General features: G+C 35.6%; 4 protein-coding genes across 14 annotated transcripts in view; 1 reads left to right on the forward strand and 3 right to left on the reverse strand.

The window, feature by feature from the left end:
* Window positions 1–2,833, reverse strand: part of LOC107262812 (SLIT-ROBO Rho GTPase-activating protein 1) — a 30,486-nt gene extending 27,653 nt beyond the window's left edge. The window contains exon 1 of one of the 4 annotated variants that reach the window (XM_025080360.1): window positions 2,215–2,833. In XM_025080360.1, coding sequence (XP_024936128.1) covers window positions 2,215–2,392 — 178 coding nt within the window. In that variant the 5' untranslated portion in view covers window positions 2,393–2,833. The remainder of the gene's footprint in view (window positions 1–2,214) is intronic. The other 3 variants (XM_015729368.2, XM_015729369.2, XM_015729366.2) reach the window with 3 other exon arrangements.
* Window positions 2,834–3,408: 575 nt separating this feature from the next.
* LOC107262819 (intraflagellar transport protein 74 homolog) lies at window positions 3,409–5,682 on the forward strand. Of its 4 annotated transcripts, none has more exons than XM_025080368.1 (3): window positions 3,409–3,507; window positions 3,615–4,068; window positions 4,136–5,660. In XM_025080368.1, the coding sequence occupies exons 2-3, from the start codon at window positions 3,617–3,619 to the stop codon at window positions 5,658–5,660; spliced, it is 1,977 nt and encodes a 658-aa protein (XP_024936136.1). In that variant the 5' UTR covers window positions 3,409–3,507; window positions 3,615–3,616. The 4 variants fall into 4 exon arrangements, with proteins under 4 accessions (XP_024936136.1, XP_024936138.1, XP_024936137.1 ...); XM_025080370.1 differs by having other exon boundaries at window positions 3,420–3,537; XM_025080369.1 differs by having other exon boundaries at window positions 3,437–3,517.
* On the reverse strand, window positions 5,673–9,001 carry LOC107262816 (leucine-rich PPR motif-containing protein, mitochondrial). The gene is made up of 3 exons (XM_015729379.2): window positions 6,164–9,001; window positions 5,932–6,085; window positions 5,673–5,857 (listed from the first exon to the last, which is right to left on the reverse strand). Exons 1-3 carry the CDS (start codon window positions 8,858–8,860, stop codon window positions 5,679–5,681), a joined length of 3,030 nt encoding a protein of 1,009 aa, XP_015584865.1. The 5' UTR covers window positions 8,861–9,001; the 3' UTR covers window positions 5,673–5,678.
* A 91-nt stretch (window positions 9,002–9,092) lies between these two features.
* Window positions 9,093–13,810, reverse strand: LOC107262817 (zinc finger protein 678). 5 transcript variants are annotated; one of them, XM_015729382.2, is made up of 8 exons: window positions 13,734–13,810; window positions 12,963–13,167; window positions 12,660–12,840; window positions 12,343–12,593; window positions 12,059–12,282; window positions 11,665–11,995; window positions 11,198–11,609; window positions 9,093–11,128 (listed from the first exon to the last, which is right to left on the reverse strand). In XM_015729382.2, the coding sequence occupies exons 2-8, from the start codon at window positions 13,159–13,161 to the stop codon at window positions 9,781–9,783; spliced, it is 2,946 nt and encodes a 981-aa protein (XP_015584868.1). In that variant the 5' UTR covers window positions 13,162–13,167; window positions 13,734–13,810; the 3' UTR covers window positions 9,093–9,780. The 5 variants fall into 5 exon arrangements, with proteins under 5 accessions (XP_015584868.1, XP_015584869.1, XP_015584867.1 ...); XM_015729383.2 differs by lacking the exon at window positions 13,734–13,810 and adding an exon at window positions 13,485–13,723 and having other exon boundaries at window positions 12,343–12,497; XM_015729381.2 differs by lacking the exon at window positions 13,734–13,810 and adding an exon at window positions 13,485–13,723.
* Window positions 13,811–13,936: the final 126 nt, after the last annotated feature.

The following is a 13,936-nucleotide window of genomic DNA, read 5'->3' on the forward strand; positions in this document are numbered from 1 at the left end:
AAAAAAAAAAAAAAAAAAAAAAAAAATTAGTATGCCTATATTGGAACAGAGTATAAACTAATTAGTATTCCTATCTCGTGTACTATAATTAGAAAGCGATAACGTTATTACTCTCGTAACAGTTGAATTCTTCAACGTATGTTTTTCAACTTGAATTCGCTAATATGGTTAGATAAAATATACAATCTGGAATTAGACGTCGAACAGAATATCGGATCAGTGGGTGTTCAAAGCTTGCGCAAATTTTCGTACTTCTAGCTTACCAAATTTATATATACAGCAGAGGATTTATTTGTGTGGCAAGTATGAAAATTTATCGATAAAATATTGGTTTTCTGTCCATTTTACATTTTGCTTCAAGTTGTGAGAGGCATGGGGACTCACGTTAAACAAGCTGCAAGTTGAAACTTGCAATTTGCTTCCTCCGAATCGTAAGTAGTGTACGAAGTCCCTGTATGAGGATGCCAAGAATTTTAATTTTTCAATTTGTTTCCTCTGAATCGTGGGTAGTAGATGAAAATTCATCTATGAGGAAGCCAAAGATTAAAAAAAATGAAAATGCTTCCTCATATAAGGACTTCGTACACTACTTACGATTCGGAGGAAGCAAATTGCAAGTTTCAACTTGCAGCTTGTTTAACGTGAGTCCCCATGCCTCTCACAACTTGAAGCAAAATGTAAAATGGACAGAAAACCAATATTTTATCGATAAATTTTCATACTTGCCACACAAATAAATCCTCTGCTGTATATATAAATTTGGTAAGCTAGAAGTACGAAAATTTGCGCAAGCTTTGAACACCCACTGATCCGATATTCTGTTCGACGTCTAATTCCAGATTGTATATTTTATCTAACCGCGGTTTGCCAGGCGGTTTTCTCGCGATAGGCTGATTGGGTCCCTTTTATTCGCAATGAGGAAAAAATACGATCTAACAATTTCTTGTACACATTCCATATTATAAACGATGTTGGTAATCTTGGCTACGTTTCGTGTATAAACATTAGCTCGGTCAAATAACTCTCGAACCTGGCGGAACAATTAATTGCTCCGTTCTGGATAACATAAAAGTCGGCAACCAGGAATTCTGCCGAACCGACCGAGTTGAATCTGATTTTGGTATATCTTTGTTGATTCGTAGACATTTCAAAGGTTTTTTTTTTTCGGGTCCCACGTTTGTACATGGGTATTAAAATATTTTCGAGAGTGCGAGAAGCCGTTTTAAATCTAAACAAACCTTCCTGAATACTAACCGGGGTGGATATTCAACGCTCGTCTTTGCGTATCTTCTATTCGAAATACAAGCAGCTGCAAAAATGCGACGAATGTACGTACGTACATCTACACATTTGCTGAGATACATGGCTGCCGCATTATATACAGATATCCTTTACACGCGCAAAGGAGAACACTCGTGCATAATTGAAAAAAACTACATCTGTATATTCTTAGTGAGCTTTGTTTATTTTATCCGAAGCGAATGTATTGAACGAAGGGAATTCGCAGCATCTGCCTAACCGATCTTCTTCTCTCCTCTCTTCACCTTCTCACCAAACGAAGAGCCAGTCTTAACTTTTACCTCTCGAATATGATTTTATCTCATACACTTGGATGCCTTGGTGCTTTGCCATTTTTCGAAGGCCTATATGTAGCACATAAACAAATTGCACCTGTTCTGTACGACCAATGGCGTCGACTGTGCTACGTGAGATTTTTACGAATGCGTAAAAGAGTCAAGCGACGCCTTACAATGGACAATACACAATTTTTATGAAATTCAGCAATTGAATAATCAGTGGCGAGCCAAAAACAATACGATTAAATAATATATATGTCAATTATTCAATAACAGAGAATACGGATGCTCAATAATTTAATAGATTTCAGAATATATTTGAATACACACCGGTTTCGCGTCATTGTAAGAAGGTCGAGTCAGGATGTTTCTGTAGAATCGAACGAGCAATAAGGATTGTGAGGAGTGAAAGTGCATTCTTTGATTCCTCCATAATCCTAAGAACGTTACGATTCATAATGCACTATAGCAATTTCTAAAGGATATCAGGCAGAATATCAAAATCCGTAAAAGCATTACTGTGCAAAACTGTAGAGAAAGAAACTCAAGACTCGAGGTATTCTTAATAAAAACATAAATAATGTATTCCTCCTGAATAAAATAATTTAAGAATTTATATAATGTTCGTTCGTATTACCTCGTCTCCCTGCCATAAACCCTGACACAACCGTTAGGAATGGAAAAGCCATTGACTCGCGACACTTTATAAAGATTTCACTCCTGTTTAAGAACTTACTATTGAAGACGAGTAATTTCCTTGTAGAGCCAAGCCTCTTGATAGGAGATTTAACCCCGTCGATTTCCTCCTCGTCCATATTCGTCTGTTTTGTATCTTCGATTGGCTATCGATTCCTTGATCGGTGTATTTATTTACACCAGGCTATTACGCACAGACACTTGTCACAGTTCAAAGCATTCTCGTGCACGAGGAGTTCGCCGCGTCGAAACCGGTTTATCCGAGCATCAGAATTTTTTCGGCGATACTATCCTTCGTAAAAGGAACTGCAAGCCCGAAGGCGAATATGCGTCCACGCGGTGGACGATTTAAAACTGAACTACGCCAAGATGATATTCTCTCAATGGAAACACCGCCTTTCTTCCGTAGAACGGTCAACCTAGCCGCGACGTAGGTTGCCGTAGTAGTGCCGGTAGGCAGCAGCTACCCCGAGGCTAGGCGAGGATATTCTTGGACGCCCGTATATTAATTCAACTTTGGGGGGCCGCCGTCCATCCTCGGTTGTCTGCCACGCCGCGTCACTCTAGTTGCTTAGCAACTGCTTGCTTCTTTTCGCTTATACTACTGGTGCCATCTATCGTTTCTCTTTTCTATCTTCTTGACTTTGAAAAGAAAATTGAATTTGGTCAGATTCTTTAAACTAGAATGAATTGGGGCTAGATACCGGGTTAACAAATGCATCAAGATTAGATTTAAATTGTTTTTATGAATGGAGGTTCTTAGTAAACTTTATCGGATTGTCTATCGAGGATGCTATAGAAGTGTATAATCTTTAGTTTCATTTGAATTTACATGACTCCCACTGTGAAATGATGAATGTATTCCAGGTTCACACAATCTCTTCGTACCTTGAGGTCATAGTTCATTTCTTATTGTGAGAATCTTTTTAGAAGAAATTACAATGAGTATATAAAGTCAAATTTATATTACAGATCCGTGCAGCAACGCTGTGAACGTTACATAAATTTGTATTTTTCTTATTTTATTATCTTTGCATAGGAAATTATTGTTTCTTATTATTAGTGTAATGCACCTTTTGTAAATTCTAGAGATAGCAACTTTCTCTGCCACGTACTTTCTAGGAGCTATAGGGGAATGAAGGAAGATTTATGATACGATATCCATGGTACCCTGGAACGCTCAGGTTTCCATGACGATGAGGAGCACCACAAGCGATAACATTGTATCGCATTGGTAATCGCAAGTGAGACACGGAGTTAGAAGGTCCAATATTAGGACAACGCGAATACTTCGTTAATACAAAAACCTTGCGTGTTGCTTAATTAGTTTGTATCCTGTAGTAATGGAGTTGGAGCGAGTCACAAATGAGAAAGTTGGCGAGAGGCCGGTCACTCGATGGAGGAGAGATCAGGACGACTCTGTAGAAAGAACTCAAAATCGGGCCGAGAGAACATCTTCAGGAACAACCAGAGCCCAGAGTAAAATCGAGAGACCAACTTCTCGTAGAGGCATTAAGAACGAGGCAACTGAATTTCGTGTTTCGGGTGGATTTCGATCAGCAACGCCAGTGAGGAATCCGCTGGCTAGGCCACCCTCAGCTTCGACTTTCTCAAGCAGAGTACTCACTGCTAATACACGGTTAAATACAATGAGTTCTTCTGGAGGTTTGGGTCGTTTAAATACAGGATTACCCAGCTCCGGGCAGATGAACATGAATGCCATGGATCGTCCTATTACGCAGCAAGGCATAGCTGGTGTTCGACCAGGAACCAATAGAGGATTGCCCATGACTAGGTAGTTCATAAAATTTATTAAATTTTAAAAATAGTTTATAATGGTAAATTTAATTTTATTTATGTAGGCAAATTCAGGATAAACGATATTATGAAGGTCTTGTGCAGTTGAAGATCAGAGAGCTTACCCAAGAGATAGCGACTATCACACGGCAAATTGATAGTCAGAGCAAGGAGCGAGCGACTTTCTTGCATTACGACAAACGAGCAAAAGACATGGCTGCTGAGTTAACGGATTTGCAAGGTCAACTGGCTGACTATAATATAGTTGTCGATAAAATGGCATCTGATACGGATAAGGATACGATAGAATTAGAGGCCAAGGAATTGGGACAGATAAATGAGCACACCTTGGCAGAAATTGAACAAATCTTCGAGCAACGACAGCAAAAGGAATTGCAGCTTCGTAATATAGAGAAAAGCATCGAATCTGAGCGTAAAAATACAGAAAGAATTGTGGAAAACATGGAGCCTGACGTTCGCGAAAAATATGATAATTTACATAAGCAAAAGTTAGAGTTGCAAGAAACTATTGACAATATGCAACATGAATTGGATCAGTTGTCACTAGAGAAATCGAATATGGAGGAGCAGATTGCACTGTCCCAAGTGAAACAGGAAGCAGTAAAGCTACGTGTGAAGATCATAGAAGTCGAAGAGAAGAGGGATAAATTACGTGAAGAGAAAAAGAACAGATTGACACCCGAAGAAGAGAAAGAACGTTTATTAGCAAAAGTCAAACACGACAATACTGACATTGCTGCGGCTGAACGACAAACAGCTGATTTAAAGAAACGTATGTCTGAGATGGAACAAGAATTAGAGCAATTGGAAACAGATTTAGAGGAGAGTCAATCTGAAAAACAAGTTAAGTATAAGGAATTGCGCAAACGAGAAGAAGCAATGGAACAATTTATGTCGACCTTTGATCAGAACAAAGACGAGGAATTGGAGAGACTCAAGAAATTGGAACGTACTGTAGTCGAACGCTTGGCAAAGTTATCAAACAGTATAGATAGCGATCTTCACTTTGGGTCTGGCGATGAACTGGCTCTTCTCAATATACAATCAGCTAATATCGATTATGATGGTTCGAGTGGCGAACAGAGTTTCGAAGGGTTGAGCAAGGAGCATTCACGGTTGCAGCAAACTTTAATCAAGATGGAAACTTTGGAGAAGAGACTTAAGGCTGAGCTTGTCGAACTCAACGAAAAGGTCAATAAAAGACAAAATGAACTCGTCGTCCTGGAGGACTTAGACGGTTTAAAGGCAAGATCTGAATTGAGACGAGAAGAGTTACTTGCACAAAAAAATCAGTTTAATGCAGAGCAACCGTCTTGCAAGCAGGAATTGGCTGCAGTGAAGAACGAGTATGAGGAAATTAAGTCACGACTGGATAAGAATGAAACTTACCTTCAGATTAGCTCACTGGAAGGTAAACTTCAAAAGTTACAGCAAAGTAACAAGACTATCGAGGATTTTATTATAGAACAGCGTAATAAAGCTAATTATGGTCCACTGAAGGATAGAGTTTTTGTTCTAGTTGGTCAGTACAATTCTGTATTGAAGGAGTGTACAAAATCAGTCTATTAAACGTTCGCTGGATAAAAGTTATTTTCGTCTGTTTATTTCGTCTTGGTACCTTTTTACAGGAAAGTCTTGTGGTAATTCAATTTTGTGAGATGATAATAACTCAATGAAATGATCTCTAAACCACTTCGTTGGAGGAATGTCTTCAGAGATCATCTTTTCCCATAGAGTCATAGCTCCTTCATAATCTCCCGCTCTACCTGTATCATCAAACAAAGTCAGGTTACATTCTGATAAACTATGAGCGACAAAAAATCAATATAAATAAACTTACTATAAACAGATAATATTAAATTATAAATAAAATTTATATATGTGTCTGGGATTCCTCGACTCGCTTCAAGAATTGTAAATAGAATTGGAAGTTTAGTCTCCTCTGGCACAAAAGTTAATGCAGAAGATAATTTGTCTTCTGAAATTCCTTGTGTCTGGAATTAAAAAAAAATATGAGTTTAACGTGATTTGAAATACTTTCATTAGTGGATTGGAGGAAAAATATTTTATACCCGTAACAAATTGTGAATTTCTTTAAATTTTTTGCATTTAGCCAATGCAACGAGTAGTGATGCATTTACTGTACGTATATTAACGATTTTTTTTGCAATATCATAAACTTCTTGTAGCTGCTTCTCCGCCCATGTCTTATCACTCGAACTGATAAGGGCCATCATTATTTCTTGCAGCAGTGGCACCTTTTGATAATTCTTCTCTAATTTTTTGAAAGTTTCCACAGCGGATACAACATCATTCTTTAATAAATGTACTCTTATTAGGGGACCAAGTATGCCGTTATTAATCTTGCAAAAATGTTTACTTATCAAAAGATTAAATAACTTTTCCACGTGATCTGGATTTTTATGAGCCACTGTATTTAAAAACTGCCAACAATTCTTGGATATATTTGAATCATCTTTTACGACTTTATGATCATTTAATAGATTCAGTGCCATTTGTATATTATTTTGATTGACAAGTACAGTCGCATAATTCAAGATTTTTTGATCGTCTATTTGAAAGTTGGTATGATATACTTTTAACTTTGTTAATTCAGATTGGGCCTCATTTATCATCCCATTGTTTGAATATAAATCAAACAAAGCACTTCTCATACCGGGCGTCCAGTTGAAACCATTTTCATCAAATTCTGCTCTAATCTCTTGAGCTCTCTGTAGATTATTCTCGGTGCAATAAGATTGGAGTAACTTTCTTAAGACACCTCGTGTATTTAATCCTTTGGTTCGAAGTTCTGTTAAATGATTTTCTAATTCTTCTGTAGTCATTTGGCTTGGATGTGGTATCATTGTGAAATGGTCTGTATTTGGCAAATCCAATGTAGGATCCACCAGTTGTTCGATCATTTCAAAAGATGTTTCTTTCATTTCATTACCACTTAATTCCATGATTTTGTTTTTAATAATTTTCCCACTAGTGCTGGATATGAACAATTGATATATCTTGAACGACTTTATGAATGAACTGAGTTCTCTCATAGTTAATTCATTTTTTTTATCTGATATTAAATCCTGCAGAAATATTCCTCCAAAATCAAAATTGGCTGCTGATAGTTTTAAAATTGCTGTACAATTGTTAATATCTTTTGAAATCTTATATCCCAGAATGAGTTGTTTCAAAATCGATAGGTGATCTATTTTACATTTTATTGTTTTAAGTAACATACTGGCAGAAAATACTTCACCTCTGACTAAAAGTACTGAAAGTAAAGGTGTTATTATATAAGAAGCTGTTACACCTTTATCTTGTATCTTTCGTAAAGCTATGATAGGGTCTGACAAATTCATGTATGGAAATATATAAGAACTTAATGTATCATAATCTAAGTTTGCACCCATCCTTTGCATATGGTCGATCAGTTGTAATATTTTAGCTTCCCCTTCTTCGTTAGAAGCCTTCAATAACAATGGCCAATAAAAGTGTGGCTTTATTGCTATACCTCTCTCTTTTAATAGTTCAAACATTGCAAGTGCTACACTCTCTGCTTTTAGACGCAGTGCAATTTCTGCTATTTGTAAGAATGCTGTTGGAATTTTACCAGATGTTACCAGTTTATTAGCAACAGATATGATGATGCCAATGGGCGTATTAGTATTTACTAATTCATACAAAAAGTAATGTTTGGGTGTGTTAACTTGATTTACAGGCTGTTGAGATATTGGGATAAAATCTATAATTTTATATCCATCTTCTATTTTTTGTGCATGAGTTAACTCAATGACAGTGTTTATAATATAAGGATCATTAGGGTCAATTGGAGTTTCCAAATATTGTAAAACTTCTGGTATATAGATCCCATGATCCGAGAAACTGAGTGTTTTCACTATACACATAATCTGTACTGTATCAAATTTGTTAGTTTCCATTAGTTCTTGCAAATTCTTCCAAAGTCCTATCTTTGCATACCCATATGCTAGATTAGCATAGGTATTCTTAGAAGGGCCGATCATTTCAGTTTTCATTGTGCTGAAAATACTCTTGGCATTTTCTATGTCTCCATTTATTGAATGAACCAGCACAAGCGCATTCAATGTTTCTTCATTTAGACGTACTTCATTCTTCATCTGTGAAATCACAGTAGCCACTAATTCATAATTTCCTGTTTTTGATGTAGCATTCAATAAAAGCTGGTATGTTTCTTCATCAGGTTCAACATCCATAGATTCCAAAAATCTTTTTGGGTCTACATAAGAATAGTTTTGACCATAGATACGAAGTAAAGTTTTGTAATTTTCTAATGTTAATCTTTCATTTTCAGATTGTATGAGCTGCCAAACACGGTCAGTCAATTTACGACGAATTTCCAAATTAATATATGGTAACATATCCCCACAGCATTGAAGTAATATCAAAAGATTCTGCTTATTTAGTTTTTCTATATTATTTTCATAACATTGTATTATATAAATCAGGTCTTGATATCTCACTTGGTTTTTCTGCATACGACTGCACAGTGAAATCAATGCCAACTCCAACTGTTTTTCGGCAGTAATATTAGTTGCTTTAATATTTTTAGTTAATGTAGAATAAGTGTTATATTGTATTGACTTATACATAAACACTGTACACGGTCTGACATAACCTTCTTTTCTTAGATTATTCAAAACGCAATATGATAATTCAAGTTGACATGCAACACCGAATCTTGTATGCGGTAGCAAAATTCTGCTACTTTTTCGTAACAAAGCCATATTTCAATGTAATGTATTATTTTGATGTTGTAAGATGGGATGCATATTTACACTATGCGGATAGAAATACCGCTAACTGCAATTGACTGAAGAGGTAAATGTCAGTAAATGTGCTGCCACCTTATGGGCTATGACGTCATGCGAGCCTAGGTCTTGAGCATGGTGTCTTGAGCCTAGATAACCAGGGCACCTTCAGTTAACTTTACCAAAAGAAATATTGTATATAGATATATATTTTACATATTAGGATCGTGCGACACCTGATAAACGGGCATGTCTAGTTAGTTTATTTACATTGAGCAACGGAAATACCATCAACACCACCAAAAAGTCTAATCTACTAGATTAACGGCTGGTGATCACAACGTTCACGTTACGTTTGGAGGTCGGTAAGTACAAACTTATCATTCATTAGATTAGTCGGTAAATTTGTAAAATTAATATGTCACATTTATAAGATTCCTATGTCATTGATATTGTTTTTCCAAAGCTTTTTCACATTTATAGATAGATCTAATAAATTACTGAAAGATTCATCGAAAATAACTAATTTAAAACATTTGGGGTTATGGGTTATGTTATGTTAATTAGTGCTGTAAACTAAATTTGATGAATCAGTGAAAGGTCGATATAGACTAATTAGCAGATAATCCAAGCCGAGGTAAAAGCTGCGTTTCAAGATTCTTAAATATATTATTTTTTGGTAACTCTTATTGATAGGTAAGACAAGGTATGACCTATCCTGTCTGCTTCTATTTCACATTGCTTTATACATAAACATGGGTAGTATGCAATGCCAATAACACTGTTTAAAAACAGATTTATTTAAAACACTCGTATGGTATTATGTTCTGAGAATCGATTAGCTTTTGGGAAAATTGGTGTATATTGTTCATTCTTAATAGATATCTTTGATGTTGTCAAATCGGTAAAAGTACGGTAGTCGCATCAGTAGTCAATAATGTACTGGCTTTTTTTAAAGCACTGTTTGAGTTATTTGTAATATTAGAATTTAAAACACTACTCGAGCTAGTACCATGTTGCATCTTCTTATGTTTTAACAAATCACCTCGCTGTCTGTATGCTTTAGGACACAAATCACAAGCATGTGGCTTTTCTCCAGTATGCCGTCTCATATGCACAGTTAACACATGTGATCTTCTGAAAGCATCACCACATGTATCACATTTATATGGCCTTTCATTCGTATGAATCTTCCTATGCTGACTGTAAACATGCTGTGTCATGAATGCCTTCTGGCAAAAATCACACTTGTATGGTCGATTACCAGAATGCTTTTTCACATGATTATCTCTGTCACCCTTGATCTTAAATGTCTGTGGACATTGAGAACATGTGTAAGGTCTCAAATTTGAATGAACTTTAAGATGAGTATAAAGTCCTGACGATTGTGAAAATGCTTTGCCACACACTGCACACTTATATGGACGTTCGCCAGTGTGCATTCGTATATGCTTGATCAATCCAAGTTCATGACTAAATTTCTTTTTGCAATAGTGACACTGATAAGAGCCGTTTGGTCCCTCATGTAGAATTGATTGATAAGGATGCGTTGCTTGACGATGTGTTTCCATCTCTTTATACGTAGCAAATTTTAAGTTACATGGTCGGCATAAATAAGGTGTCGGCTGTCTGTGTTGAATTGTATGCGCATTTAGGGATGCATAGTGCAGAAACGTCTTGTTACAATATTTGCATACGTAATACTGCCGGATACCCAGATCTTCAAATTCATTACTTTTGCTATGAAGACTTTTGTGACTTAGAAGTTGTTTATGTGATTCGTAGGAATTATTACACACATTGCAGTGATAATCAGAATTTTGTGAGTGTTCATTCTGTCGATGCTCGTGTAACGAAATCGGTATTGTAAAACATCTCTCACAATACTCGCATATATACAATTTTGTCAAATTTAATTCCTCTACTGTAAACTGATCGTTTATATAATTTACATCAGAAAGTATCAGTTGACTAAAATGTTTCTCCGTTATATGAGCATCTGCATTGGCTGAGCTGCTGAACGCCTCGTTACATTTTTTACACTTATAACACTTGAATCTCACAATGGCGTCGATATCCTGATGTACAATTGAGAGATGTGTATGCAAACGTCCTTTGCGTGAAAATTGTTTATTGCAAAAGACACACTTGTACATCATTGTTTCCTTTTTCTCGTGAGACTTTATGTGCATTGTCAAATTTGATTTTCGCCTGAACTTTTTTTCACACTGCTCGCATTCGAACCTGAAGTAAATAGATTATTATTAAAAATTGATTCTTGGTATAATTAGTAATAATTTTATTTTTAATTACCAGTCTTCGTCCTCTGGGACACAGCAAGTATGTGTCTCCTCATCTTCTGTAAATTTTTCACCGCAGCGATCGCACTGAATATCCCATGCTTCTGGTTTACATGATTTAACATGTTCTACTGCCATTTCAATTACGTCCTCAGATATGGCACAATATTCACACTCAAAGCGTGAATGCCCATGTTTTAAAAAATGTACCCGGAGCTCATTTGCAGTTTTGAATTTAACATTTTTGCAAATTACACACTGGTGACCAGAATGCTGATCAGCGTGATAGATGACATTGTAGAAATTTATCGTTTTATTACAAATTGAACAGGAAAACTCTGTATCTGGTACTGATAAAGGACTCGCAGAAATGTCCTCGTCTTCAAAATGTTCAACTAACGATTCTGACTCGTCGTTTTCCATTTCTGTAAAAGTATCAGTTAATTATTGAATAACTCAGACTAACAGCAATATACTTACTTTCAGTAACATCATCAACTTCGTTTTCTTCTATAACACAATTTTGTGAAGGCACTGCTTGTTGCACTTTTGTATTAGGGATACTCAGGATGTTCGGATTTTTCTCAAACTTATCCTTTCGATAGATCCCACTTTTTTTAATTATTTGCATTTCTCCTTGTATGCATAGAGGACAGTGCTTTGTCTCATCTACATGAAACTGTTTCGTTTGTAACATACTTTTTAAGATATCTTCGGTTTCTAAGCAAGTCAGAGCCAGGTCGTGACAAGTATTCAGTTTTTCATGGCACTGGTGACATAATTGTTTTGGAAGTGGATCTTTGGCATTTACCTAGAATGCAAGAACTTCTGTATAATAATAAAAATAATTTTAACATGGTTTGTAGTGACTCACTGTTATGGGAAGACATAAATTAATTTTATCCTCTATACTATATTCAGTTTGTTTATCCTCCTCTGCATAGAAATAAATGGGATCTTCTGTTGTCTGACCACACAAACGACAAAGTATGCCAGGATGTTCCGGTTCTATAAGAACATTAGTAGTTTGTACCATGTCGCTGTTGGATTCTGAATCATTAAGTGTTTCGTTTTCCTCAGTTGGCAACAATATACAATCTGAAAAAAATGTAGACTAGAGATTTAAAGTTCATACAGTTTTATTGTTTTACGATTTACCTTTAACTTCTGTCTTGACATACATTGGTTGAGGTTTCAGAAGGGATGAATTAAGTACTGCCTCAGTATTACATCCTGGAGTTATGGATGGACAAGCACGACGTTTCAAAACTTGATTTGTACCCTTTAAGAAATGATGCTGTTGAAAGTGATCACTGCACACAAAGTACTTTTGATGTAAACTAGAATTATATTGTGTAGCAGGGTTGAGTAGGTCAGGTCTAGCAATTCCTATTAGCCATGATGATAGCCTGAAATATCCCTTGTATATTACCCTATTTTTCTAGATCTATATATAAACCTATATGGTTCTATACCTTGTTTCATCACTAGGTAATGGAAAGTATGTTTTATCTGGTGCCGTTAACTCAGTACTGATGCATTCATTTGCACAGCATTCTTTTATCTGAGCTTCGACCATGATATTTTGTACAGGATCTATTGAATCTAAATCATCCATGTCTTCCATAGAGTCTTCCATTGCCCATTCAAGTGTTGCTGAAATAATTGTTTAGAAAAAATTGTCACTCGCATAAACATACATGTAATATCTACTTCTACAATTAATTGTATGTCATGAATCTCCGACAGATATACATTAAGTGTTTTGAATCACCTACTACTATTAGTGACATGATCAAGTATTTTGGTGTCTTCGCTAACTTCATCCCCATTGGTAATGAGATGCTTTAAAAATTCTGGTAAGACAGAATTTTCTGGACCTTCATATTGCTTTTTTAAATCTGCAAATGTGTCCTCGGGATGTATGGACACTTCTACTTGTTGCCCCTCTTGTGTTTGTAGAATTAACTTCAACATATTGCACTATGACAAATGAAACCGCAGGATTATTTTCAGTGTCAGAAAAAATATATTATGGAATCATTATCCTAAAAAGTATAGCATCATAATTCATATAAACATTTATATGAAACTTTGTACCCACTGTCCACTTTTTAAAAGCTATGCTACGTTTTACTTATAAAAAGAAGTTCTCGTATAAAATAAGCATTGTTGCATAAAAACAAAATCGATTTGAAAGCAAAACATCGTTAAAATGTAACCCACAAAAAGTGCGATAATAGCGTAACAAAAATGATATATAATTATATGAAATAATAATTAGATCTGCGTATATTTACTTATTATATTATTATTATCTCAAGAGAAGTTATGTTATCTTCCCTAAATAAGTTGCACGATTTCCTGTATATATTTGTTGTACGAGTAAAATTAGTTTTCCATAAGGTTATCTGCCAGACTATGCGGGCATGCATGAACGTAGGTTTATTTCAACTGTTTATCGTTTATGTAATCACTATATAAAATATGATGAACCTGTTCCAATGTAATCACTAAAGGGATTGTTGAAAAATATCAAAAATCGTTACCAAAAAAGAAAAATCCTAGATATGGATGGCCTTTGCAGATTCACTGTTTCATCCAATCGTGTTCATTTTCATTGGTGATTGTTGCGCGATGTTACTAATCGCGGGGATATTTAAAATCGTGTACGTACTTCTCTTTCTATATTTCACGCAATTTCTATTTCATAAGATTATAAATGAATCCCAAAAGACAATCCGAATGGCAG

Source organism: Cephus cinctus, unplaced genomic scaffold (assembly GCF_000341935.2).
Source record: "Cephus cinctus unplaced genomic scaffold, Ccin1 Ccin1_scaffold0129, whole genome shotgun sequence".
Taxonomy (NCBI): Eukaryota; Metazoa; Arthropoda; class Insecta; order Hymenoptera; family Cephidae; genus Cephus; species Cephus cinctus.